Source organism: Notamacropus eugenii, chromosome 6, assembly GCF_028372415.1.
Source record: "Notamacropus eugenii isolate mMacEug1 chromosome 6, mMacEug1.pri_v2, whole genome shotgun sequence".
NCBI classification, from domain to species: domain Eukaryota; kingdom Metazoa; phylum Chordata; class Mammalia; order Diprotodontia; family Macropodidae; genus Notamacropus; species Notamacropus eugenii.
The window spans coordinates 351,829,919-351,857,791 of record NC_092877.1 but is presented as its reverse complement, the minus strand read 5'-3'; the positions used below and the strand labels follow the sequence as shown (position 1 = coordinate 351,857,791).

The 27,873-nt window shown below is 42.9% G+C and overlaps 1 protein-coding gene across 3 annotated transcripts in view; it reads left to right on the top strand.

Moving 5' to 3' along the window:
- FNDC3B (fibronectin type III domain containing 3B) overlaps positions 1 to 27,873 on the top strand; it is a 373,090-nt gene that overhangs the window by 282,174 nt on the left and 63,043 nt on the right. For all 3 annotated transcript variants that reach the window (XM_072618464.1, XM_072618466.1, XM_072618465.1), the window contains exons 10-15: positions 764 to 902; positions 3,624 to 3,677; positions 19,908 to 20,032; positions 21,978 to 22,152; positions 23,695 to 23,781; positions 27,057 to 27,195. In XM_072618464.1, coding sequence (XP_072474565.1) covers positions 764 to 902; positions 3,624 to 3,677; positions 19,908 to 20,032; positions 21,978 to 22,152; positions 23,695 to 23,781; positions 27,057 to 27,195 — 719 coding nt within the window. The remainder of the gene's footprint in view (positions 1 to 763; positions 903 to 3,623; positions 3,678 to 19,907; positions 20,033 to 21,977; positions 22,153 to 23,694; positions 23,782 to 27,056; positions 27,196 to 27,873) is intronic.

Genomic DNA, 27,873 nt, shown 5'->3' with positions numbered 1-27,873 from the left:
CCCATGCCCGAAATCAGAACTGAGCCCCTGAATTTGAATGACTAGCCTAAACTGCATTCCATATTGGCCTCCTTCATGAAGGTTTATTTTCGCAGGTTCAGCAGTGGGCTAGGCCTATGGATCTGCTCTTGACAGGGAGCAACGATGTTCTTAGGTGAACCTTTAATATACAAAATCACTGAATCTGAGTGGTGGGAAAGCACCTTAGCATCCATGTATGCCAACTCCTCCCTGAATGAAATCTCAACTGTTACAGACCCAGCTTCCAGTCAAGGCAGTCACTGCCTCCTGCAGAAGACTCTGATTCCATTTGGGGGCAGCTCCTAATAAACTCAAATTTGCTAATTTGTGGCTTCTGCTTTTGTCCCATGATGTCTGTCCTCTGGGGTTCAAGAGAACAGGCTTAATTTCCCCTCTCTTGAAATGCATGATGGCAGCTCTCATGGCCTTGACCAAACGTTGCCAGTTCTTTGTACTTGGTGGTGGGAGGGCAGTAGCAACTACAGGCACCAGGCAGGGCTTCTTGTAGAACATGGCACTTGAAAATGTCAATGGAGGAACTTCTGTTGAGATGGTTCCACATCCCAATGATTCCGAATTCAAAGGACATAAAGGGCCAACAGGAGCAGAGAACATGTCCTAGTTTGAATAGTAAAGGGAACACCTGGGGAAAGCTCTGGACAAAAACTGAGATAAAAATTAGCATCATTTTTGTCTTTGCCATGGAATCCATGTGTGCATGTATGTTTGTACTCCTTTTCAGGGTATATGCAGTGTATAATTCGGTAAAGGGATCGTGCTCTGAACCTGTTAGTTTCACCACTCACAGCTCTGCCCCCGAAAGTCCCTACCCACCCAAGCTGTCACATCGAACCAAAAGTTCACTCACCTTACAGTGGAAGGTAGGTAGACCACAGTGCCAAAGATTATCGTACAACAGATCTCAATTTTGAGTTGCGATCATTGTTTAACTTTTATGTAAATACTTCAGTGATTAGTATTTAAATGTTATCATTTTTCATGACTCCATATAGTGAAGGTATCTAGTTGGGGGCTCTTTATTAGATTTTTGGTGCAAGTGGAGCAGAAGTTTAACAGGGGCCACTTTGGAAATAATTTGTATTTATTTGCTTATTTTGGTGGAAGCTAACAAATGCATCTCTAGCTATCACAGGAGAGGTTAATTCCGTGGTCAGAATCAAAACATGAGTGCAAGAGTCGTGATTAAAACTTAGCCTGAGTTTTACCATGTTCCATGGGATGGCCAGGCAGATCCCTCTGATCTTCATTCTTAAAGAGTTCACCTCTAACATTGAGGTCATGGACCCATTGCACCATTATATGGTCATCTTGAATTTCATAGTTTTAATCAAGTAAAGATTTCCAGTGACTTCTTGATTTCTTTTTTCTCCACTTAAGTGGTTGTGATTGTTTTCATTTCAATCCATGATCACTGTAGGCAAGGCTTTTCAAGTCCTGCAGAGTATTAATAAGCGCAAGTCAAAGGTCAGATAGCATAATGACATGTAAGAAAAGCATTGGGCCAAAACAAGAATGAAAATTATGCTACTCTTTGAACACAGCCACTGAATCTATATGTATGTGTATCCTTTTTTAATATAATTGAGACTCAGTTTTAATTATCTATGTTAACATTGACTAAACTCTAGTAAAATCTCTTTAATTCAGACTAGATGTAGGCTAAGTCCAGTTCCCAAATTAGAAGTATGGAGTAAGAAAAGGTAGGAATCACAGAATATCTCAAGGAAATTCCTTTTTATGCAGATAACTGCAGGCAACTATTGTCCCCAGCTTAACATTGAATTATATTTCCAACCTTAGTTTTTACATTTGCTAATATGAAACTCAGAAGGATTTCCTCCTCCCCCCACTAGAGACTAATAGGCATGGTTATTTAGGTCTGATGCCAACCCTGAAAGGCCAAGGTGACCCAGATTTTCTTTACTGTCATTGCTTAGAGGCAGAATTAGTATTTTAGTATTAGTCTTAGATAGAAGTGTTAGATAGAAGGGGCTTCAGTGACCAAATCGTTCAAGCTGTACCTAACCAAGAAGCCCCCTGTGGGGCATCCCTCTCCCCACTGTAACTGGTAGTCATCCAGCCTTTGCTTGAAGACCTTGGAGTTTGAAAACAGAAAGTGGACAGCTAAAAAAAGCAGTTACTAGTAAGGATTATTTCCCCTTTGTATTCTTAGAAAAAGCAGGAAATGTAGCCAGGGGAGTGATGAAATATTGCTTTTAACGGTTACCTGTGAAGCACAGGTTATCCTGTGATCCTATCTGGGCAGGCAACCACATGATCTTTATCCAGTAGTATAGATGAAGTCATTATTTTATGACTGTCTCAAGCCAATAGACCAAAGTTGAAATTGGCTTAAAAACTGAACCATCATATTTTTTCCCCTGGCTTCCAAGGATAATCCAGGTCAGTGATTACCCAACCTTCCGGACTCACAGCTCCCTGTCATTGTTGACTTGATTTCTTGACATGTAGACATCTCCTCCTAAAAGTGCTGTATGGCCTGTATTTATCTCTTGGGGGGAAAACAGAACTAATTTCCAGTTTTATTTGGGGGAACTTATGGTACCTTTGTCAAGATAACTAAAGATAGCCTGGGGAATTGTACAACAATTAGGGTTGGTAATCACAGATTTAAACTCTGCTTGAAACTAAGTGGATGAAATTGTGGTTTTGGGTGGTCCATCGCCATCCCAACAGTTTTAATAATTAAGAGGAAAGTAATCCTTTCACATCGATGTTTTCCTTTTATTGGCTTAGTCCTCAAAAATACATACCAGGCCTCTTCAGTACTCTTGGAAATGAAAGCACCCATTTCAGTCTCAACTTTAATTTCTTGATGGTGGGCCTCAGAGACTTTAGGATTTCTCAGGTTACAAGAGATTAGTAAACATGAGGATTCTCCAAACAGCTCTTTGTGGTAAAAGTGGCAGTCGATACCCTCCTCAACCCCCTCCCCATTTTACTTTTAACTCACTTTGCTACTGAGAGAAGAAAATCAGCCAAAAAGATTCCCAGACTTCTGTTTGTCAGCATGTCAGCTGCATGAATGGACTGCCCGTTATATAAAACTCTTAAGGGTAGCATCCAGAAAAAGAAATCACATGCGCAGTTTCCTCCCTCAGGAAGTTTAAATGTAGCTGGGTTTGTAGAGAACATGCTCGCTCTAGTGTGATTTATGAATGAGCTTAAAAATGAGTTACCAAGGGACATAAGTTCTGTTCGGTAGCATCTGGAAGACAAATTGTAAGGTTTGGTGGCTGGGTTGGTTTGTGACTGGCTGGGTTAAGTATGTTGGAGGTTTGGAGGTCTTGAGAGCATTTGTAATTCATGCAATACTCTTGTAGTCTTTGATACTCTCTAGACGTTGAAGAATTGGAGGGAAGGCATTGGGTTAGACCCTCTGTGGTAGACATGCTGAAAGAGCTCACAAGAGCACAAAACAGGGATGGGCTACGGTCTACACTGGTGAGGGGAATTACTCCCACCAGTAAGCTCACAGGCCTATCACAGGTAATGTGGAGGGATAGGCTGTTTGATTTTAAGCTATACTAATTTCCTTTCTTTCCTCTATTTTTTTTAAGGCACCAATCGACAATGGTTCAAAGGTCACCAGCTACCTTTTAGAATGGGATGAGGTAGGCATCTTTTTGTCCATTCATTTAAAAAAAAATTTTTCATTGACTAAGTACCATCAAACTAGTGTCAAAGAAATATTATGCATCAGCAAAAACCATATGAAGGATGGAAAAAGTGGTAAGGCTCAATTGTAATTATTGACTGTTGAATAATAAGGCAGAATAAAGAAGTACACACCTCATTCAAATTAATGCATCTCGTTTATGTTTCAGAATGCTATCCAAGTGAAAAATAGGCTCATCTTTATCATTTCTGGCAATTTTGTTGTATGTCCGTATACCTATTAATCAGGCATCATCAGTTACATTTTTTTTAATCCTTTGATGATGTCCATAAGCCATCACCATTAAATTTGAATTTTAAATGGTAAGAAATCATGGTTATGGCTGAAGAAAAATACTTTTTTTCTTTCTCCCCTTTGTCAATTTCATAGAGTTATTTTAACTCATTGAATCAAAGTCATTACCTCATTCTATACTTGTTTTTGTCCTTTGGATATTCTTTCATAGAGTGTTTGTCTGGAACTTTTCTAGGGTCTTAATATTGTACGCAACTCAGGCTAGAGTTTATACCACCATCTTACAGCATGGACAGGGTGTTTTTGTTTTTACATTCAGTACCCTCTTACTCTGTATTGATTACTGTCAAAACCTAGTTTCAACGTGGCATGATCTTGATTGGCAGAAACTCAACTTGAAAAAACATTGCTTCAGAAGGCCTTGTTTCTAACACGTGCCATTCATTTTTAGCAATCTAGGTCATGGCTCTATTTGGCCTTCTTTTTGTTGCACTATTTTATTTCCCGGTGATTATATCTCGGTATCAGCGACTTTGGAAACAGCCTGGAGATTTTTGGCACAGGAAATAGCAGGTCTAGGAAAAAGAAGGTCATTCCATTCCAAATGCAAGATAACTAATATCCGTGGATTAAACTTTAGGGAGTAGAAAGATTGAGAAGATTGCAGATTTGGGCCAAAAAGAAATGAATTCGTTTTAAACCGTTGTCAGATGTGAAAAACCAAAGCCATTGTTGTTGCTCTACGTTACCAGTGTTGTTTGTTGTGATTTAACTAACTGCAAAATGATCATTGCCCAGTGGGATTTGCGAGATAGAATTTGACGTGTGAGAAGACCCTTCACCACTTTCAGCAGAAGCTTATTTCCCCATCTGGATTACATCTGAACAGAGCGGGTTCCAAGAAACTAAAAGACAATGATCTCTTGTTCTTAGGAACTTAGCAGCAAGCTCAGGGTGTACAGGCTGTTTAAGAGGCAGGCTTGACCAGGATGCCTTACAAATAAGGCATTATTTTATTTAAGGTGGTCTGATTGAAAAATGAAACCGCCCAGACAGTCCCTGCTGAGAAAATGTTATAGGAGACAGAGAGAGCTGGGAATGAGCTCTGCTGGACTGTGAACAAGTAATCAGTAGCATCTTCCCCTTCCCCAGAGGATGAATGAAATCCTAGCAATGCAAGCTTGCAAATGCTTTTCAGTTTCTCGCACCAGCTTGAAGTTTTTCTTGTGTCCTGAAGTTTCACAGGATCTTACTTTTTTCTAATTTTGAGGGTAGTGCCTCCTGGTCCTTTAATGCAAGCTATGCATCTCTCTTTGTGCATGTGTGCAGACCAGGCATTGATCTATATCTCTTGTGTTTTCTGTGACCATTTGGCATTGGCCTGTGATCTTAAGGTCATGGTCACCGGTGGAAGACTTGAATGAGAGACTTTCAAGGAAAACCTGAGTGTTACAGGAAGTGGTGATTGTCACTCAGTAGTTGGACTTATTCCTTTTTGGTCAGTAATAGAAGTATCTTGGCAGGATAATGGAAAGAAATGAGTAGATCTTGTGTCTCAGTTGAAATGTATAAACCATGTCTACTGACCACTTCCAGGCACAAAGGCCCCAACACAGGTGTCCTGGGGTCCTGTGCTTAGTGCTCTCTTTGACCTCCTTCTTTTCCTTTCTTTTTTTTCTTCCTTCCTTTTTTTCCTTGCTTCCTATCTTTTCTTTCCCTCCTTTCCTCTCCTTTTCTTTTTCTTCTTCCTTTCCTCTTTCTTTCCCTCTCTCCTTCATTTGTTGGGCAATAGATATGAAGTGGGACGAGACTGTACATATCATTTAGTCCCTAGTGAAGAAATGAACATTGGTAAATTTCCTCACTGGGAGTTTGCTGCATCAATACAATGTCTAGAAAGTGCCCCTTCATAGAGATCTTGTGATGATGCCCAAATGGGGTTCCCTCGTCCTCTCCAGGGTCACCTGGTATGTGCTGTGAGCATCAGCATGGAAAGCACTTTGCAAACCATAAAATGCTGGCTATTAGCTCTTCTCATATATATAACTTGAATTTATTTAGCACTTGAAACTTTGCAGAGTACCCGTATTTTTTTTTCAAGCTCACATTGCACTGGTCCTATTGGCCAAGAATATTGTCATAATTTATTTAGCATCTAAAGGCATCGTACCATCCTGTCTAGTTGCTACAGTGTGGGAGGTCTCCATTCCCATTAGATACTCAATGAACTACCGTCGATAATTTCAGATATTGGACCACAACTGGCATGAGTGAGATACTAGAGAATTTTCCAAAATGGACCTTTTTTCTTAGGAATATACCACTTGATTTAGGCTGTAGCCATGCTTCTTGTAGGAGTGAGTCTCCTGGGCTCCCCTTCTAGGGTTTAGTGGGGCTGTCAGAATTATTTCCCATCCTGCAGTGTTCCAAGCCAGAAGGTATTTTTCCTGTAATACCTCAGGGTGAATAGCGGCCTTTAAAAGCAGGATATCATTTTCAGGGCAGCTTCCAACTTGAAGGGCTGCGTGAGTCATCATCACATTTTAATTTCCTTCTGGTCACAAACCCTGTGTTTACATTAACGTTTCCCTCATGATGCTAATGAGTGATAGTCTTAGCGAGTACAGGACTGAGAAGGGTTGGAAGGCACACAGTGACTTCTATCTTTGGCTGACTATACAGATGTTAGATGCTGTGCTTATCCTCACAGAAAAGCAATATTTACCTCCCTTCCATCGCTCTTAGCTGATTGATGAGTTCACAATTAGGAGAATGCCTCAGCTATGAAGAAGGAGCTTTGTGGGTCATACCTCAGGACCCCAGTTAGAAGCCCAGCTTTTAGGAATCTGGGCCTAAGGGAAGAATCCAACATTTCCCCTTTCTGACCTCTTGACTGTTCTGTCTATATTTCCTATCTCACCTCTGCCTTAGGCCCAGAGCATTCTTCTCACCTAATTTTCTCTCCTAACATTCCTCAAAATTCAACTTATTAGTTCCACTGATTAATAACTCGAGGACAGCTATGTGACCTGCGAGTCAGAAGGGTCTAAGTTCAAATCCAACTTCAGAAACTTAATAGCTGTGTGGCCCTGGGCAAGTCATTTAACCCTATTTGGCTCAGTTTCCTCATCTATGAAATGAGCTGGAGAAGGAAATGACAAACCACTCCAGTACCTTTGCCAAGAAAACCCCAAAAGGGGTTCACAAAGAGTTGGATACGATGGAGAAATGACTAAACAACAATTAGTAACTCCCCTCCAATGTTTAAATTTGTTTTCAACATACTATTTATATTATTATATCATATATTTTATTTTTATAATATGTTATTTTAAATATATAAAATATATATTTTGAATTTACTTATTTGTGAACATTTTATATCATTCCTTGCATTCCCTAGTCCCCAAATGACAGGGCAAGGACTTTGGTGTATATCAGTAGGTCAATGATGAACATTTCTTGAGTACCTTCTGTGTGCCATGCTAAGTGCTGAGGATTCAAATTGAAAAAAACGAGGCAACTCTTCCTCCCAAGGACCTCACATTCTAATTGGGAAAGACAACCCATATTAAAAATGTCAGCTGCAGGGCAGATTCCATTCCAGTGGCCAGGCAGGCAGCAGGCAGGTGACAACTCTGGGCTCTGGATGAAACAGTGTTGGCAAAGCTGGATGACTCGGGGAGGCATTAATTAACTAGGTAGATGGCAAGGCCTCCATTTTACTGGGAAGGCTTGCAATGGATTCTTAGCCCATCCAGGTGGTATAAACAGCTGTGGTCTTCTTCCCTATGGCTTGTGACTGTGCCTCAGCCTTGTCATATCTTGTCATAGACCCATGGGTCCATGCCTGGGCCCATGCCTGGTCCCCAAGGCCTCCCCGGCAGCCTGGCCAATGGTTTCCTTAGGTGTTAATATCAGACTCTCCCACCATGCCCATCACTTCAGCCCACCTACATTGTCTGCAAGGCATACCTCTTCTCCCAGGTCCTGCCAGTCCAAGCTGATGCACCTGCCCCCAAAACCAAGCAAAATGTCTTACATTTCATGCTAGGCCTCATGCTAGCCTACCACTTTGGGGTATTCCTGACTTAGCCCCCAGGCAGTCTGGAAAGAACCCTCTGTGGACATGTGGAGGGTGGGAGCATCTATCCCAAGGAAAACTCCCATCTCCTGCTGTTGAAATATCCAGAAGTGTGGTCTTCTCAAGATGCTACGCTATGATATTTCGTGGTGAAATGTGTGAAGTTCTTAATTTCCTGTTATTGACTAGACAGAAACCATTTTCTTTTAGCCTGTGTATCTCCAGCCCTTTTCATAGTGATAGGTGATTAGCATGCCCATTTGTGACTTCTAGGTGTAAGTTGGAATAAGTCAAGGCAGAATCACAAAGTCAAGGCATGGGTAGAAAGTAAATGCTAACGGGAATGAACAGATATTCAACAGAATTGCGAGGGACTTAGTTGGTGTTGGTGGTGAGTTTGAGCCATTTGGAGATTTGGGGTTCCTCTTCGCTAAACACCCAGAGGTAAAATTTACAGAAATACTGAAAAGATGCTTCCTTTGACCTATGACTAGCACATTGCTGAAAGTTTTTCCTGAAGTGACTCAGTTTGTCCCCTAAAGGACTTGAACATTCTGGTTTCCTGTTGACTAATTGGAAAAGTCATCTGCACCATAGAATGGGCAAGCTTTGGAAATGGGAAGTTCTCCCAAGGGGCATCTCATTCAATGCTTACGGAACAAAGGTCAGTGCAGTTACATGGGTGTGGGTCTGTGAAGGCTGGATCATGGATCTAAGGCTGGAATGGAGTCAGAGACCAACCCACTCATTTTACAGATGAGGAAACATAGACCCAGAGAAATGGGGTAATTTTCTCAAGGTTACAGTGGCTGCTAATTAGCAACACCAGGATCTGAGCCCACATTTTCTGACTGATTCCAAGGCTCTTTCTTCCTTACTCTGGGTCCCCAAATCCTAGAAAATGTGCCTGTACTTAAATTTTCTTAAGCTGTTGCAACGGTGACAGAATAAGACAATTCTTGAACTGAGAATGTCTCTAGGAACTGGAGAAAAAATCTCAGAGAACTGGGGGAAGGTGAGAACAGACCTGGTAGCCACCTTCAAGTATGAGAGTGGCTTTCCTGTGGAAAAAGGGCTAGATTCGGTGTGTTTGGTTCCTAGGGAAAAACTATGAGTGATGGGTGGAAGAGGCTAAGAGGCAAATTTAGATTTATTATCAAGAAAAACTTCCTGTTTGTCAGAGCCATCCAAAAGTGAGATAGCCTGTCTCAGTGGGTATAAGGAAAAGTAGATAGATAGATAGAATTTATTAACTTGATGGAAATTTAGATAGTTAATTAGATGTCATGTGTTTCTGACCTTAAATGGACCCAACTGAAATCTCCAGTTGATGGAAGATGTTAGGGGAGACTTTGAGTTGAGAATTATCCAATGTTCCTTGCTTATTTCCCCTAGCTTCAGAACAAATGACTCAGAAGGAAAACTGTTTAATGGCATGTAGATACAAACCCCTCATCTCATCCCCCTGCCCACCATTTGCACACACATCTTATTGATCACCCTGGAACTCAGAAGGAAAACAAAGACTGGGGTGGGAGGAAAGAGTGTGGGTTGGTGTTGCAGAATTTCTGAAGCCACCCAGATTGTGGAGGGTCCCATCTCCCTAACACCCCACTGCCACCTCCATCCCAGCCGCCCTGTGCCCCCTTTCCATATGTACTTATCCTGAAGAAATCCATGCTCATTTGACTTGTGGAGCCAACATGTGTCTTTGATGATGCCTGGGGTCTGCTCATGCTGGAACAGCTTCTAAATATAGACCCACTCACAGACTAAATCTTGGTTCTGGCTGCTGTTCAGCTGGCGGCCACAGCTTTATTTTTTATTTCAATTAACGTGGCTGTTTCTGACAGACAAGCTGATCTCGGCTCTTGCCGAAACACCAAGCCGTCTGCAGATCCTGGGTGAGTGTGCTTGGATTGGACAGGGCCTCCAAGACCAGGAGATAGCCAGGAGTGTTCCATTTACTTGAACACACTGTATATTCCTGGGTGGTTCCAAGATTCCGTGAGGTAGCCAGGTGGTAGGATTGGTAGAGAGCAGGAATGTATGAGTAAATCCTGACTCAGATATTTCCAACCTCTGTGACTGACCCTGCACAAGGCATCTGGCTTTTCTGGGCCTCTGTTTGCTCGTCTGTAAAATGGGGGTACTAGAACATACTTCAATGTTGTGACGATTATATGAGAGAACATGCTCCACAAATCTTATTCATGAGAACACAGTGCATAATCACATCAGAATCTGAAGGTGGCTGGGAAGAGATTGAGAAGGCCCAGGCTAAAACAATATCTGGAAGAGGAAAAAGGTGTTAGATTTGGGAATCAAGAGAGACCTGACTTCTAATCCCCAAGCCACCCCTGGTGATTATGGACTTCATCCCTTGGGTCCCTACACCCGTCTTCTTGTCCATAAAATGAGGATGATGAGCTCTGTCTATAGTCCCTGCCACCTGGAGCTGTGAAGATAAAGCAAGGTAATCTGTGTGGTGTCTTTAAGGGGGTCTCTTCTCTCCCCAATACTGCTCTGTCTTCCAGTGACAAAGGCCATGATGCATCCATTCCTGTCTTTCTGTGTGACTGCTGTCTACATCTTTCCTTCTTTCCTCCACTGATTGGGGGAAGAAAGGCCTTTCTCTCAATCTCTTGACATGGGGATGCCCAACCACATATGGGCAGCTTCTCAGTTATCCTGCTGTGGGACCAGCCCGCCTGCTCTTTGGTTATCTGCTACGTGCTACTAAACATATCTCTGACAACATATCCCCTCTTTAATTATTTGCCGTGGAATTGTAGCCAGCTCACACCCATTGCTCCCCTCCATTACTCACAGGATACATCGCAGTTGCCTTAAAGTGCTTGAGAATGTCAAATTATTGGTGGTAATGATGAGGAGGAGGAGGAGGAAGATGACCTGTCTCAACAAAATACAGAGGTGTCTCACATCTGCCATCAGGATGAGACTGACCTGTTCTCATTTTTTGTGCTGGGATCAATGTGGTTAAAAATCAGAAAATAGAATCACATATAATCCATTAATGCAAGGATGATTGTAAATACCAGCCAACTTCATTCATTAGTGCCAACAATGCTGGAAACACCAACCATTCTAGGGTTATTATTGCCAATGTAATGGGAAATGCCAGCCAGATCAACAGAGGACCAGACAATCTGTAGAATTACTCCTGGCAGAAAAATTGCAAGGGGGGAGGGAAGGTCATAATGATTAATTAGTGTTTTGTATCTTTTTCATGTATGAGGGTTGGATGTTTGTTCATTAAGGTCCATATGCAAAGAACAGCCCACTTGTGATGGGCTCACCCATGCTGTAAGCAGGACCTATAACATTGCCAAGGAAACCTTCCACCAGATTTAAAATTAATAAAGCTAGTACTTAGTGATAATTGTAATGAGTTATAATGCTTCTAAATTGTTGCTGCCTAGACTCCACGTGCCATCTCCCACATTCATGGCTTTGCACAGGCTGTCTCTAGGTAGAATGCCCTTTCTCCTAGCTGCCATCTCTTAAATTCTCAGCTTCCCTGAAGACCCCTTTCATTCCACCTCCTCCAGGAAGTCTCTCTGCATCCACTTATATGTTTGAGTCTTCTTCCCTCCTGGAATGACTTTGTATTTGTATCTCTTTATATAGTGTATCATCCCAGCAGAATATAAACCTCTTATGGGCAAGGACTATTTTTCATTTTGTCTTTGCATCCCTGACTCCTTGTACATACTAAACACTTAACACATCCTTGTTCATTCAGATAAAATGCCAGAAAGCACATTTTCTTTTCTTTTTGTCAAAGTCTATTTAATCTGAGCTTAACAGAACACAGATCACAGGAGCACCTCCATAGTCAGAGTAGCACAGTCAGTCGCCAGGCTGAAACACCTACTACAAGCCAGGTAAGAGATGACTTCACAAAGAAAGGCAAACCCACTGCTATGATGGTGTATAAGTGTGCCCTCCATCGGTGAGGAGAGTAGCACTGTCGATATCATCACAAATCATAGAATTTGTGAGTAAGAAGGGATGTCAGCGACCACCAAGACCAGCCTGTAAGCCAAAGGAATCCCCCCTGCAACCTGCCTGATGAGAGGTATCCTGAGAGAATGTAAAGATGCCTCAGATCTCAGGGTGTGAAAATTCATCCCATGTTCATCGTAAGATCTTGGTTCTAAAGATGCAGGAGCACCTAGAAGTCACTTTATAGTAGAGGAAACTGGGGCCCAGAGAGGTTGCAACCTACGTAGGTAGGGTCACCCAGCTAGGAAGTGTCTGAGACAGGATTTGAACCTGGCTTTTTGTGACTCTAAGGCCAGGGCTCTATTCAGTTCTCCATGTTTCAGGCAGAACTGAAATTAAATCATCCCAGGCACATACCCTTTCTTTAAAAATTTTTGGAGCAGAGGTCCTTAAAATGGGGTTTGTGAATTTGGTTTTTTAGTATTATTGTTATTTTGATAATTTGTTGCTGTTTAATCATTCAGTTGTGCCTGAGTCTTATGGGTTTTCTTGGCAAAAGTACTGGAGTGATTTGCCATTTCCTTCTCCAGTGGATTAAGGCAAAAAGAGGTGAAGTGACTTGCCCAGGGTCACACAACTAGGAGGTATCTGAGGCCAAATTTGAACTCAGGTCTTCTGGACTCCAGGTCAACACTATCCACTGGGCCATCTAGCTGCCTCTTTAATAGCTGAATTTCCATATCCATGATTTCATTTGTAATTCTGTCGATTTATTTTGTGCATTTAAAAACATGGTTCTGAAAAAAAACGTTCATCAGCTTCACTAGCCTGCCCAAGATGTATATTTTACCAAAAACCTTGCTCTGGAATAATCAGCCAGAGTTCTCTTCTGAGTCTTAAAATGTTGCAAGGCTTCTAAACCATATGATTAAATATCTCTGTTGCAGCAGGCTGCAGTGTTATCAATCATTATTGGCCACGATTCTGGGGCCTCTCTAAGCCTGTCCATTTGTTCTGCCTTTTCAAAGAGGTCCTTATAACAGTGCATGAGTTTTCTGGACTAAAACCCAGTTATCCCAAGGAGAGTGTCTTATCCAGGCAGTTGTGAATACTTATGCCTGATCTTCTTAGGTATATTTGGGAAGTGGCAAAGAGAATTTAAAAGCTAACCCAGTGTTGTGTTACGAGACACATCCTGATTCCATCTCTAGCCAAAAGGCCGTACTTCCTTGATCACATAATCCAGTTGCCAATCAGGCAGCAAGCATTTATTATGAGCTTTATGGGGCCAAGCATTGTGCTGAGTTAGCACAGAGGATATAAAGATATACCGCGGTGGAGTTCTTGTTCCAGTTGGAGGAAACAGCATGAACCTATGTAAACATATGCACTGTATGGACCAGGAGAATGCTAGAGTTCTCCCTCTCCAATCATGAAGCAGATGATGCTTATGGAGAGTCTTGAAAAAGCCAAGAATTCTATGAGGAAAGCCCTGAGGCGGAAGTATTTGAGACCCTCTCATGCAGAGTAAATTCTTCTGTGGACACTGATGAGATTGTCCTTGTCAGAACGTTCGTGATTACTCATCCACACTTTTCCATACATTGCCAGCCTCCACTATGTCCTAATCTGCATTTACCCAAAGGGGAATGCCTATTGTCCTAGGGGACCTTCTTCAAAACATTCTCATCTTTAAAGACCAAGTGGATAAAGGGTGTCTGTTTTCCAAATTACAATATACATTTAAATGAAAACATAAAGCGCTTGTCTGGTATGTGTGTGTATACATATATGTGTGTGCATACATACATATATATGTATGTATTCATTCACATATACACACATGTATACATACACACACTGACTTATAATCTTGCATAAACACTACTGATGGGAAATTAATTGGGCCTAAATGTAAGGATGTTTCTAAAGACATGGGCTGGAGGTGCAGCCTTTGGAAAATCATAGTGATTTGCCCTATCTATCCTGTGAAAGCAAGGTCCATCTTTTTAATACCAGCATTTTCCCTTTATTATAGCATAGCTGTTAATTAGGTGAGTCAATGCCATGCTCACCAAAGAACTGAGAGTGAGCATCCCTCTGATAGCCATGCAGGGTGCGTTAAGACCAGAGAAGACCTAGGAAAAGAAACCAAAATAAACGATGTCATTAGTGTGTGATAAAAAGGGGAGGGGAGGGGGACACACGCGATGGAGGCTGATCACATGATTGGAATGATGAATAACCATTGGACCACACACAAGCTGCCCAGGTATCCTTGTATAAGGGAGTATTCTTAAGAAGAAAGCCTTTTCAGTGGATTGCCATCAGAAGAAGAAAAAGCACACCACCCTTTCTTATTGCCACCTTCATTTCTCTTCTAAATGATTTGGGGGAGAAAAATCTGTATTTGCTGATCCAGTGAGGGGAGCAGACTCAGTGGGCCAGCTGTAGCGGTCTAATCGTGCTCACCTGCTTCAGTGTGCCTTGCTGACACCCAGCTACCCTTATCCACATTTAACAGACGCGAGTTATGGCTTGGGCAGCTCCATTAGTGAGAATGAAATGGAAATTATGAGATACACATTTCTCCGGCCAATTAATCTTTCTACCTCAGTAGTTATGTCTCTACAATGAGGCTACGATTTCCGCTTGCCTCAGGTAATTCTCAGGAATTCAGCAGAGTTGAAGGAGAGAGAGTTCTGTGCCTTTTATATTATTCAGCACCTGAATTTTATTTTTAAAAAATCAAATGGTTTGGGAGAGGAAAGAATTAAATGATGATGCTTGTGTAAAAAAACCGTGTAAGTTAAAGTGTCCTTAAGCATTGTTGATGCTTATTGTCTATTTGTCGATTTCATTTTAGGAAATGAAATAAGAAATGTGGAGAGCATCCATGCCCTGGGACGAAAGGGTTGGATGGAAAACATTACTGTCACCAGGTCTCTACCAGGTTACTAGGTGACTGTCTGCCAGAAGCCAGCTCTGAGCTAGGAAGATGTGTGTTATTAGTTATTTCCTACACAGGTCCCCTTTGATATTGGACTTGTATGCGGTTCATATTAGTAAATTTCCTTCTCTCATCCTCAGAACCTCTATTGTTTGGCTTCATGCTTCTCACGCATGCATTTTCTTTACTATTACCTTGAAAAAGTAACCAGTGCCTCTGCTGAATTTTCCCCAGAGAAGAATTCTTCAGCTTTCCTTTCAAACATGGCAGACCTTTCTTTCCCAGAGGAATTTCTACAGTACTTTGAAGCTCATGTCGTGAGAGATTGACTGGCTGGATCTTAGTAATTCTGCTGATGGTCTATGAGCCAAGTACATCCTGGGACATGAATGCATTTATGTAGTGTAATGGTGGGAATGATTTGGTAGTATTTGCCTAGATGAGTCAGAGATTGTGTGTTTATCTGGTGAATGGAGTTGGTGTCAGAATAGAAAATAAAATTTTAGCAGTACTGAGGTCTTGGGAAACTGATGCAGGATATCCCCCAGCTATCTTTTGCAACAGAAAACATGCTGCGTTCAACTCACGAGATCTCAAGAGTTGGAAACAGGACCTTAGAAGTTGTATGTACCATACCACCTTGGCCAGCCTAGGATCCCCTGTCTACCTTTCCCTAAGAAATGCTCACACACCCTTCCTTGGAAGCTGTCTGCCTTCAAAGAATCACATCTTAAGAACCCTGACTGTTGGAATGATGTTCCTGAAATTCTTCTTATGTCTGCCATCTTGTCTCCATTTCCTGGCTTTCTTCAGATCTCACCTAAAATCTCAAGCCTTGCTGGTCTTCAGCCTTGATGCTTTCCCTCTGACAGTATCTCCATCTCATCCAGAGTTGTTTGCATGTTATACCCCATTGTACTGTGAACATCTCAAAAGCAGAGACAGGATTTGGGGGTGGGCTCTTTTTCTTTGTATCCCCAACACTCAGCACAGAGCCTGGCACATCGAAATTGCTCAACAAAGTCTTGTTGACTTGATTTGTTGGCTGCCCTTTCTACTTCTGTTCATGGCCTGAGGCCAAGCAGAACAAGTGTCTTCCGTATGACTGTCCTCCCGGTACCCCTTAGTTTTGTCTTCCAAAAGACCCAGATCTGTCTTTCACCTCTCATATGATCCTGATCTGGCTTCCTTGTTTACAAAATGGCGCTAGTAAAATGTATACTGTCTACTTCATATGTTTGTTATGAGGAAGACAATTTTTATTAAATCTTAAAGCGCTCTAACAACGATCATTTTGAAATTGAGAAATATGATGATGATCTAGAGTGACCTTTTGGGTCAAAATCCACGATTTCATCCACGTGGGTACTCAGAGTCCGATGGCTGCCTCCAGCTAAGATGACAATTGTTCTGTGACCTCCACTGCTGTCATGGTCTCTCCTGAGACAAGTCCCTCCATCCACTTAGACAGACACTGATTGTCCAGGGCTGTGCTCATAGTTTGTCAGTCAGGAACTGAACCCAAGACCTAGCGCCTTTCAGACCAGCCTTCTGTCCATTAAGCCACACTATCCATTGAGATAGTATTTTTATTATTATCATTGTTGATGGTACTATTATTTTGTTCTTCCAGATAAAATGTTAGTTCTTTGAGAAGAAATGTGTGTATGTGTGTAGATATAGTATTCCCAGTGCCTTGTATAGAAATCCTTAGTAAGTGCTTGTCCATTGATTGATTGTCATCTTTTTGGATAGAATTCAGATAGAAATGGTTCTCAGACTATCCTGGTGTTTTTCTTTCACATTCGTTATTTTGGGAAGCAGCCTGGTGTGGTGCAGAGAGAGCTGGCCACTGTGTCAAGACAGGTTGGATTCAAATCCTACCTTTGACATGTATGAGTTGTATGATCCAGTGCAAATCATTTAACCTCACAGAGCTGTAGGTAACCCTCTTAAGATGATAGTCTTAGAGGTGCCAGCCTGCACTGATAGAAGGAATTCCTCACCCAAGGGTTCTGTGCACCAGTGAAATCCCAGGTCCCTATTTAATGTCCTTCAGACTCTTGCACAAGTGGCAAAAAGTACACTTTTTGTAACTGAATAAAAATGTTAGAATGTCTGCTCATCTTTTCTGAGATCATGGTAGCACCTTTGGGACAAGTCCATTAGCCAAGAGGATGCTGGCATAGGACTCTTGTCCTGTTTTCACATGGTTTTCATTTCTTTCTCTATGCCTCTTAGTTTTGTATGCTTTTCTTTCCGTGTGGTTTGCACCACATGAGTTTCAAGGTGGCAACATCTATTAAAGATGTCCTTGGGTTTGTGTCTCCGTGTTGGGTGACTGGGGATTATGCTCCCATGTTTGCCCAGAACCATGGTCTCCTTCCCTTTCAGATACTGCTACAGCTCTGGACCACCTGGCTCCCATGGCTCCAGGTCTCTCTTTGCCCAGAACCATGGTCTCCTTCCCTTTGACATAGTGCTACAGCTCTGCACCACCTGGCTCCCATGGTTCCAGATCTCTCTTTGCCCAGAACCATGGTCTCCTTCCCTTTGACATACTGCTGCAGCTCTGGACCACCTGGCTTTCTCCTCTTAACAGCACATCCTATGGGTGCTAAACAAAGCAGAGCCAGAAGGGACATTGAGGCCTTGAGGAGGATCCTGAGGAGGGTTTGGAAGCTATTTGCTGTGTGTAGCATGGCTACCTTTGAGTTTAGGAGCCGAGACAGAAGGGAAGGGGGAGCCAGCTGCAGTTTGAAATGAAAACAGAACATGTCAGCCTTCTTGGACAGTGCAATCACATCTTGGAGGCAGTTATGTAAATTTGCAGCGTTCAAACCAATCAGATATTGGATGTCATTATGCAAATTTACAGCGTTTAAAAGCTTTTTCTGTGAATAAATTGTTCACATTACCGTAACACTCCAGGTTGGCACCAGGCACAGGCTATTGGAGAACATCTAGGAGCAGGCTGACTCATCTCAGGCACAGTCTTAAAAACTGCTTTGCCTTTAGATGCGTCATGCCTCACTGCTGAGCACCGAGCACATAGTAGGTCCTTAATAACATACTGGTTGATCAATTGCTATCGATTGATGCAGGAACAAGTTTTGTAGCAGCTTCTATTTCCGTAGGGCTCAGAGGTCTGCGGAGCACTTTGCAGACCTTGTCTCATTTAAACCTCACACTGGCCTTGGGAAGGAGGTGCTCAGTAGAGTATCAGAGACTTACCCAGGGTCATAAAGCTAACGTCTAAAGGCAGGATTTGACCCCTGCCTTCCCTACTCCAGGCTCAGCTGTTCTTATCCATCTTGCCCTGCAGCTGTAGAGATAGTAGGATTTATAGTGATGAAGGAAGCATTCACGTTGATTCATGAAGCATTTTTTAAGCATCTTTTTAAGGTGTGCTCTGCTGGACTTGGGGCATTCAAAGACAAAAATTAAATAGCCCCTGCCCTTGAGGAGATCCAAGTTTAGGGGGGTGAGGATGGAAACAAAGGTTATTGCTTGTCCAGAGGAATAAATGTCAAATACAGGCAAAATTTATGCAAATTTCAAAGGTGTGTCGGGGTGGGCTAGGTGAGAATACTAACAGAGGGCCAGGGAAGAGCCCTGTAGGAGACCCTGCCTGAACAGGCTGGTCAGCAGCTGTGAAGTGAGCACTTACACTGTGCCAGACACAATGCAAAGACAAATGAGACTGCCCTGCCCTCAGAGAGCTAATGTACTACAGAGCTAAAGCAGGCTAGGAATAGAGAAAAAGGTCTCCCCAGAGATGGAGCAAGAGGGGTTTTGGGGCCGCCTTGGTTGTTGTCTTTCAGATGGAACTTGTCTCTTCGTTCCCTGGGGACCTGAGCCTCTAGGCAGGGGGTGAATTCTGTTGGTTTCAGTTCTGAATTAGATCTGAATATCCCAGATTGGGGCTTGGAAGTCAGGCATGGGCTAAGACAAATATTCAGAGAATTAAGGTTCCTCTTAGGCTTTTTTTAATGCCTTGGGAACCTAAGATATATTGTTTGCAGGAGAGCCTGCTGGATGGCTGTGGTCCACTGGACCGGCCTAGATGCTTGGGATTCCTTTTTATTTATTGAAAATAATGTTGAAGATGTTGGGAGGTGGCCAAGTTAACTTTAGGGCTAAGGTTTGAGTCCCAAAGTGGATTTCCTCCGAGTAGTCTCTTGTGGTTTTCCTATTCTGTGGAACATAGATAAAATAACATGGATTAGGGAGAGGAAGTGGTTGCTACAGTCTACTGTAACTTGGCATATGAACTTGAAACCAGCTTGGCTCAGGGCCTCAGAAGACCTAATTAACAGGTTTGTTGTAAAGATCAAATGAAGTGCTTGGTGTGGATGGATTGGATACATCCCCTTCATTTGTTTTTTTTTTTCTTTTATTTTATTATGAAGTTGACTAACCACCCATTTTACTAGAAAACGGGGCCCAAGGAGGTAACAGTAGATGGCACAGTAGATGGAATGTTGGACTTCGAGCCAGGAGGATCTGAGTTCAGATCATGCCTTCAACACTTATTAAGTGTATCACTCTGAACAAGTCACTTAACCCCCTCAGCCTCATCTGTAAAGTGGAATAGTAACAACACCTACTATTATGATGTTATTATGAGGTTCAAATGAGATGACAATACATGTCAAGTGCTTTGCAAGCTTTAAATCCTGTTAAAATACTGGTGGTGGTGATGACGACGATGATGTCCATACTTTAGGCAGGTGGTGTTGAGGTGGTTCAGAGGCCTCATTTTCAGAGCTGCTGTGCTGTGAGAAAGAAGGGTTGGATTACTGAAGACTTTCCTTGACACATGACTTGTTTATTTTCCCAGCATTGACGTTCTTCATGCAAAACTAAGAAACAGGTCCTTGGGAAACTAGCCTTGATAGACTTTTTTGGTTTTCTCCCAATTCTAGGGGAAGAGGAACAGTGGCTTCAGAGAATGTTATTTTGGGAGCCAGAAGCATTGTAAGCTGACCAAGCTTTGTCCGGCGATGGGATACACATTCAGGCTGGCCGCTCGCAATGACATCGGCACCAGGTAATGTTGCCTCCCATTAGCATCCCACTTTCCTTACTGGCTTTCCAGTATGTACTCAGATACAGGGTCAGGGCATCCGAGACCTAGGGTTGAAGGGACTTTGGTTACTAAGTCCAACCCTGCCATTTTACAGCTGAGAAAGCTGGGGACCAGAGAGATTTAAATGACTCATCCAAAGCTACCCAGGAGAAGGTGCCGGAGGGGGATTTGAACCCAAATCCATTGGTACCGAAGCTGACACTCTTTGTACTCTCCCAAGCTGCTTGCAGCCTTAAGAAAAACCAAGTTGGGAATATTCCAATGGACGACTGAGAGGAGTGGCCCTCTTATGGGGTGTTAAAGCCCGCACTGTGAGCTCCTCTTGGTGCTAACAGAATGCATCTGTTCTGTGAAAATTCCATTAAAGAACAGTCAGTAGGTAACAATTGCTTTCTTTTTAAAAGTGATGTACTTCCTGTTCCTTTCATGCATTTTCCTTATTCGTTGGCGTACGGGTGAAGAAAGCCAGTGGTGCTAAGCCAGCCCAGGATCAGCCTTGTGTGAGGCTGCAGGATAGCTCTGGTCAGAATGCCCCAGAAATGTCCTCAGGGAATCATGAATCAGCCTGAGAGCCCTTTTAGTGGTTTGTAGCCGTTGCTTCTGACAACAATGCCTTTGATCACTTTCTTGCCTTCATCATCACAGTAAAGGCCAGCAGGACTGGTCCCTTAATGATTGGGAGTTCCTTAAGGACCAGGGCTGACTTAGGCCTCTTCTTGTATCTCCAGTACTTAACAAAGTGCCTAGCAGCACATAGTAGGTACTTGATAAATGTTCATTGATTGAGTGACAGATTGGGATACATGTTACTCACTCCTGTAGATGCACCAAGAGTGGATTTCACTGAGTATGGACCAGTTTTTGCGTGTGATTTGTCTCCCTTTGCCAGAGATTGGGGGTTATTAATCTTTTTTTATGTCATGAACCCCTTTGCCAGTCTGGTCAAGTCTGTAGTCACCTTTTCAGAATGAATGTCTTAAAGAAAATTAATTAGAACAATCAAAATATTTTTTTAAAACAAGCTTCCAGGCTCCAGGTTAAGAACACTTGCTATAAAGGACCTGGAGTCAGGAAGACCTGAGTTAAAATGTGACCTCAGACGCTCACTAGCTGTTTGACCCTGGGCAAGTCACCTAACCTCTGTTTACCTTAATTCATTGGAGAAGGAAACGACAAGCCAGTCCAGTTCCTTTGCCAAGAAAACACCACAGGCTGTGCTGCTGTGGTCCTCGGAGTCAACCAAGGGTTAGACACAAGTAGAAGAAACAAACTGAAAACTGTCCAGAAGAGGCCTCAGCTGGCTTGGGAGGTTGCAATCTCCTTTGTGTTGGAGGCCCTCGTGCAAAGGCTTGTTTGAGTTGTTCTTGATGGTCTCCAAGGTCTATTCCAGCCCTGAAATTCTATAATTATGAATTACAGTCTTTTCATTTGTGTGTATTCATATGAATTTATCCTATGCGCACCTCAGTGGTTTCTATGGACATTTGAAAAATGTAATCCCCAGGTGGGTGAGACACCTGTCCAGTCTCCCAGAAGGCTTGTGTGTTCATTTGTTGTCCTGAGACAAGGTGCACATTTTGTTGGAACAAACTCAGCACAAAATAATGAGACTCGGTGCATGTATGGATTCCGTGAAAGGACTCCCATGTTTTCTAGAGGTTGTCAGCCCCCATGGGAATCACTGGTGTTGTTTGTAGATAGTTGTTTGAATGTGGTCTCCCCCATTAGAACATAAGCTTCTTTGTCCCTCATCAGAATGCCTCCCTCACGCCCCGCCCTGGCCTGCTGTCTGACCTCCCAGGAGGAAAGGTCTCCATAATCCTCCTTTTCTGCACACTACACACCCCTCAGCCAGCTCCTTATCTAGCTTCAGGCCTCTGGCTCATGGTGTCTCATTTCCTTACAGTGGCTACAGCCAGGAGATGGTGTACTACACCTCTGGAAACATTCCTCAGACACCCTCTGCACCAAGGCTTGTTCGAGCTGGAGTCACGTGGATCACACTGCAGTGGAACAAGCCGGAAGGATGCACAGCAGAGGAGGTGGTTACCTACACCTTGGAGATCCAGGAGGATGATCACGTAAGTCCTGGCACCTCCAACCAGCTCCTTGGGTGGATGCTTGAACTGGCTGGATCAACCTCAGCAGAGGACGACATGCATCCCTCCATTTTAGAGCTGGACTCATCCTGGGACATCAATGACCCCGATCCCTTCATTTTAGACTGGAGGGAACTGAAAGGATATGGCCAAGCTCACATAGCTCATTTCTGAGACAGGATTTGAACTCAGGTCTTCCTGGCTTTAAGTCCAGTGCCTTCCCCACTACACCTCGCTCCAGAGGAAACATTGGGGAGAATTCCTCAATCTCTAGCCATCCTTAGGGGAAAGCTCTGCCAATTTCTTACCAGAAGAGGATACTCACCATGCTCTTATAAACCCTACTGATAGTTGGTTACAAAAACTAACACAGCTTCCTGTCAGGAGAGGTTTATGAACAAGATTCTTTTTAAAATTTGATATATATTAATATATGTAATATATTAATATATTTTGTTTTTATGCACCTTTATTTGTGGTCATGTACCTTCCAAGCAATCTGTCTGAGAGGGGAGAGGGGGAAGAAGAGAGTAGGGGGGAAATTCAGCAAAATTGACCCAATCTGAGTGTTTTCTAAACCCTAAATCCCTCACCATGACCTCTGGAAAGGACAGCTGTATTTTCTCACTTTTCATTGGAAGAATGTGTATTTCTTAAGGAATTCAAATCAACTTAAAGCCACTTGGGTCTATCAGAAATTCCGTGTTTATCTCAAGTTGCTATTTTCTGATCTTTTGCTTCATGTCAGACACCAGGCTCATGGGAATGACCCAGATGCTTTCATCTTCTTTCTTTCCTCCTAATAAAATCCTTCATAGGATCTTAGACTAAGAACCTAGACCTGGAAAGGACCTTGAAGGTCATCTGTTTCATCCCCCTCATTTTTACAAATAAGGAAACTGAGGTCCAGAGAGATCATAGAATCTACAACTTTGAAAGGACCTCAGCAGCCATCTGGTTCTGGTCCAGCTAACTATAACATGCTTGATAAGTGACTTTCCCCTAGTCCTCTATGGAAAAAGTTGACTGGGTCAAGATTCAAACCCAAGTCTTTGGAATCTCAGTGCAGGGTTCTTTTCCTTGATCCACATTGCCTCCATAGCAACTCAGTTTTTCATTCCTTATAGCTCACATCATTACTGTAGGGTGAGCTCAGTGGCAAAGTAATGGGCTACCTTGCCCTGCTCCCCCAAAGAAAATTGGCGTTCTTAGAATAAAAGAGTAGAGAAAGATCTCGTCATCATCAAGCTAGTTAACCCTGGATTGATACTCTGCCTTTACAAGAAGTCTGACCAGGCCAAAAAGAAATGACCTGTTGGCAGAAAACCGCAAAGCTGAGTATTGGGGGCCTCCCATTATAACTGTTTCTTTAAGTTCCTAACACTTGTTGCCAAACCTTGAATTCGCTGGTGAGTATTGGAATTATGAGCTCACAGTCAGGAAGCCTGCCAGGTTTTTAAAAGCAAAAGATTTTCTGGGCAGGCATTATGGACCTGATGATTCCTTCTGATTCTGTCTCTCCAGGATAGCCTTTTCCACCCAAAATACACTGGAGAGGACACTACCTGCACTGTGAAGGATCTCAAAAGAAGCACACAGTATAAATTCAGGGTGAGTTCTTACCTGATCCTTATGCCTCCAGTGTCTTCTCCCCATTTCAAAAACCTTCTCCTCACAGATGTCTGAGCCTGAAAATGCAGCCATGTGCCCCTTCTCCTCAGTAGGATCCAGGGATTCCCATCCCCTCCAGGACCAAACACAGATTATCACTTGCCCTACAGGGCCCATTTCTCGTCAAGTCACAGTGTTCTCTGTGCACATCCCCTTCTCTCCACTCCCATGGTCACTGCTCTGGTGCAGGCCTTCATTACTTCAGTAGTCACCAGGAAGTTGCTGGGTGTTTACCTGCTTCCACTTCCAATCCATTCCCCTCAGCCACCATCTTGATTTCCCTTAATGACCATATCACCCCTTACTCATTATACTCCAGTGACTCCCAAACTCTGGAACCGAACTGAGAATGCTGCTCAGCATTGCAAGTTCTCCACAGGCTGGCCCTTTCCCATCTTTCCAGGGCTGATTTAACATCTATCCCCAAACTCACCCTGTCCTTCCAGCCTGACTCCTCCTCTTTGGCTGATCTTCCCACATAATGCTTTTTATATACGCTTTGCTGTGCTTTTTTCTGGGGTCCCATCCCATGCTTAAGAAGGGCAAAGTAAACTTCCCAAGTCTCCCCCAGGGCCATCTTAACGTGCACCCCAAGAACCAGCAGCAGGAATGAAGTCAGAAGTCATTGACTGCCATCCTCTCAGACGGGAGGGTGTCCTAGAATTCTCACCCTTACCCCTTTACCCCCATGTGGGCTTCTTTCCTTTTCCCTTCCTTTCTTCTCTTCCTTCCTTGTTGCCTTTTGTCTCCATGTTCCCCCTTTCCTATTTTCTCACTTCTTTTTTTCCTCTCCTCTCCTTTTCCTCTCCATAAAAAATTTCCGTCTTTTAGTTCTGCAGCCAATGGCACTTAAGGGCCTGCTGTCTTCTGCCCCGGTTATTGAGGGCAAAAGAGCTTTAACGGTAGGAATAGGGATTTGACCTTGATGTCATAAATATGGAGAAGGAAACTCTCGTCACCAGTGCCAGTGAGTGCCTTCCCTTCAGCATATAGTCCTAAGACCACTAACATTAAATACAAGGTACTGTTTGGTAGGAGAATAATGCAGTAAGGCCTGTATGCCTTGATGACCTGGATGTTGGTATTATCCAGTAGGGTTTCTTGGGAGAAAGCACTGTGTCGTGAGGGTCGGCCTTGGAGTCAGAAGACCTGAGGTCAGCTTGTACCTCTGACACTCGTTGCCCCAAGCAAGTGTCTCCAGCATCCTATTAGAGAAGACACAGATGAATGTCAGCAGGGAGAATTTTTATTTCTCTCAATAAACACCCTGGGATTTTGTCATGTGGATGGACCTAGACCAGAAAAAAAACCATTACTGAATTTTCCCTCCTTCTCCTCCTCCATGCAGTGTGTTTCTCTCATAGACAAGGTTCTATTGTATAAAAGAACATTTGATGTTTGGTGTTCAATATAATACAGACATTCAGTATTCAGCATTTGGATATTGCATGAAGGAATGCCCCTTCCTTGAGGGCAGGGGCTGTTCCATTGTGGTCTGGATTCCTAGCTCCTGACACATAGTAGGTGCTTACTCAGTACTTGTTGGTTGATTGATTGATTTCATCCTACCTCCCTCTGAGGTTTGGGTGACTACTCTGTCTAAATGCATTTTATGAATTTTTGGAAGAATTTGCACATACTTCTTAGCAATGTAGGGAATCTGCATTTTCCACTGATTTTTCCCCCGTCGTTAATATGTCATGTAAAATTTTCCCCAGACTTTGGTGTGTGCTACTGAGCTTGTCTTACTACTCTCTTTCCACAAGATGGCACCACCGGTCCTTTCTTTTTGCCCAGTGGCACTTTCTCCCAAATTTTCCTTCCCTCTCTTTTAACGATGGGTGCTCTTGGAATAACTCTTTCCGATCCTCTTCACAAGTGGAACCACCGTATAAATGGACCTCAAGTTCTCGATTGGCTTTGATCACTTAACAAGATTAAGAAACAAAGCACTGTAATGAGTTAAAAAAAAATCCTCAGTACTTCAGTTCTCAAAAATGAGACTGAGTTCTCCTATGATACTGTAATAATTAGTCTCGAGAGAATGACGGTTTCAAAACCATCGCCTAATTATGGACAGTCCTGGCAAATGTAAGAGAATTGAGCTTCCTGGATGATAGCCCATTTTATACTGATTAGAGAGAGAGGAGACCATACATATCAATCCAAGGTTTCTCCCTGTTAAGCCCCTGTGTAGGGTTTGAGGTACAGTGAGCTAGGTAGATAGGAGAATGGTCTCCTCCTGTGATTTAATCAGTGTGTGGGGGAAGTCCCAGTATGGAAATTCATTCCACTTATGCATATTGGCAACCGGTGTGCAGGGTAGAATCTTAAAACATAGAGTGGTCACCCAGCCAGCGTGGGTCAGAGGCAGGGCTAGAACCCCTTGTGATCTTCATGACCACAAGGTTACCCTCTCTCTGCTAAACCACGCTTCCTCTCTTAAACAGAAATGCACATGAAAGCAAAGTTAGGAAGCCTTCTCCACCCTTCCGTAGTGGCTGAGAAGCCAGAAGGAGCCACTTAGAGCTCTATGGATTTTATTAGCCCGTTGGGCCACACTCACTAAGGCACACCTGACATGTTCCTAACCATTAAGGTTTATATGTCACTTTTTAAGCACATGGTATTCTTACATCACTAACTCGAACAACATAACCAATAATTGGTGCTCTTGTAGATTTAGATCTGAGTGGGGCTATATAGGTCATTATCATCATCACTGCTGTCACTTCTATAATGTTTTCATATGGTCAATATTATCTCATTTGATCCTCGCATCAACCCTGGGGTGTAGGGGCTTTTGTTATCTCAGTTTTACAGCTGAGGAAACTGAGGCAAACAGGTTGAAGAACTTGCCGAGGATCGCAAGTTAAATGAGTGTCTGAATTTGAAATGAAGTCTTGCTGATTTCAGGTCCATTACCCCCCTATTATACAGAAAAGAAAACTAAGATGCTCAGTGATTTTATGATTTATAAAAGGGCATACAGTTAAGGAACTCCTGGGACTGTCATTCAAATTCAGATGTCTTTCCATTCAGCCACAGATTCCTTGCAGTGTGTTCTGTGAGCGTTCGAGTGCATGTGACTTTGGAGTTCATTTGTCCTGATTCTTTTCTCTCAGCCATTGAAGTGACACCGTTGATTTTACTCCCTGGGGATTCCTAGGTTGGACACTAACATTCTCTTTTTCTCTTCCTTTGCATTATTCTAGTTAATCGCTTCTAACGTGGAAGGAAGGAGCTGTCCAAGTGAAGTTTTGGTTTGTACAACAAGTCCTGACAGACCAGGACCCCCGACTAGACCCTTTATTAAAGGACTTATTACACCTTATGGCTTTAGTGTCAAATGGGGTAGGTGATTTCTTTTTGAATGTATTATAAAATGAGGATTCATTTTAATAGGTTTTTCTAGCTGAAGTTCATTCTGGCTTCAATGGTGACACCTACTGGGCAGGACAAGATGTTATACCTCTATTTGGTCGGTAAACTCTAGGCATAGTTTGAATGTGGATATTTATTGATGCATGTTATTTATCCACTAACATGTTTACAAAAAAACTGATGGACATTTATGATTTCCCAAATTTAGGGAGCTCTTAGTGAGCGACTTCCTTTGCCAGTGTGGGATAATGGTAACTTACAGTCTCAGAAGTGCTAATAGGTTAGGTTACTTGTCCAGGGTTACCTAGCTAGTATATGTTAGGGGCAGCACTTGAACTCGGGTCTTTCTGACTCTGAGACCAGCTCTCCATCACGCTGCCTCCTCGGTCAGAGAATACACCTCCAAAGTGGTAGCACCCCACCTCATCGAAAAGAACATCAGTAGAATTTGAAGTGTCATTGGAAAGTTGAGACTACTACCAGGGTACTTAAGACTTATTTAACAGAGGGGAAGCTAGGTGGTGCAGTAGATGGAGCACTAGCTCTGGAGTCAGGAGGACCCGAGTTCATAACTGTCCTCAGACTCTAGCTGTGTGACCCTGGGCAAATCACTTAACCCTGATTGCCTTAAAAAAAAAATGGAGGGAC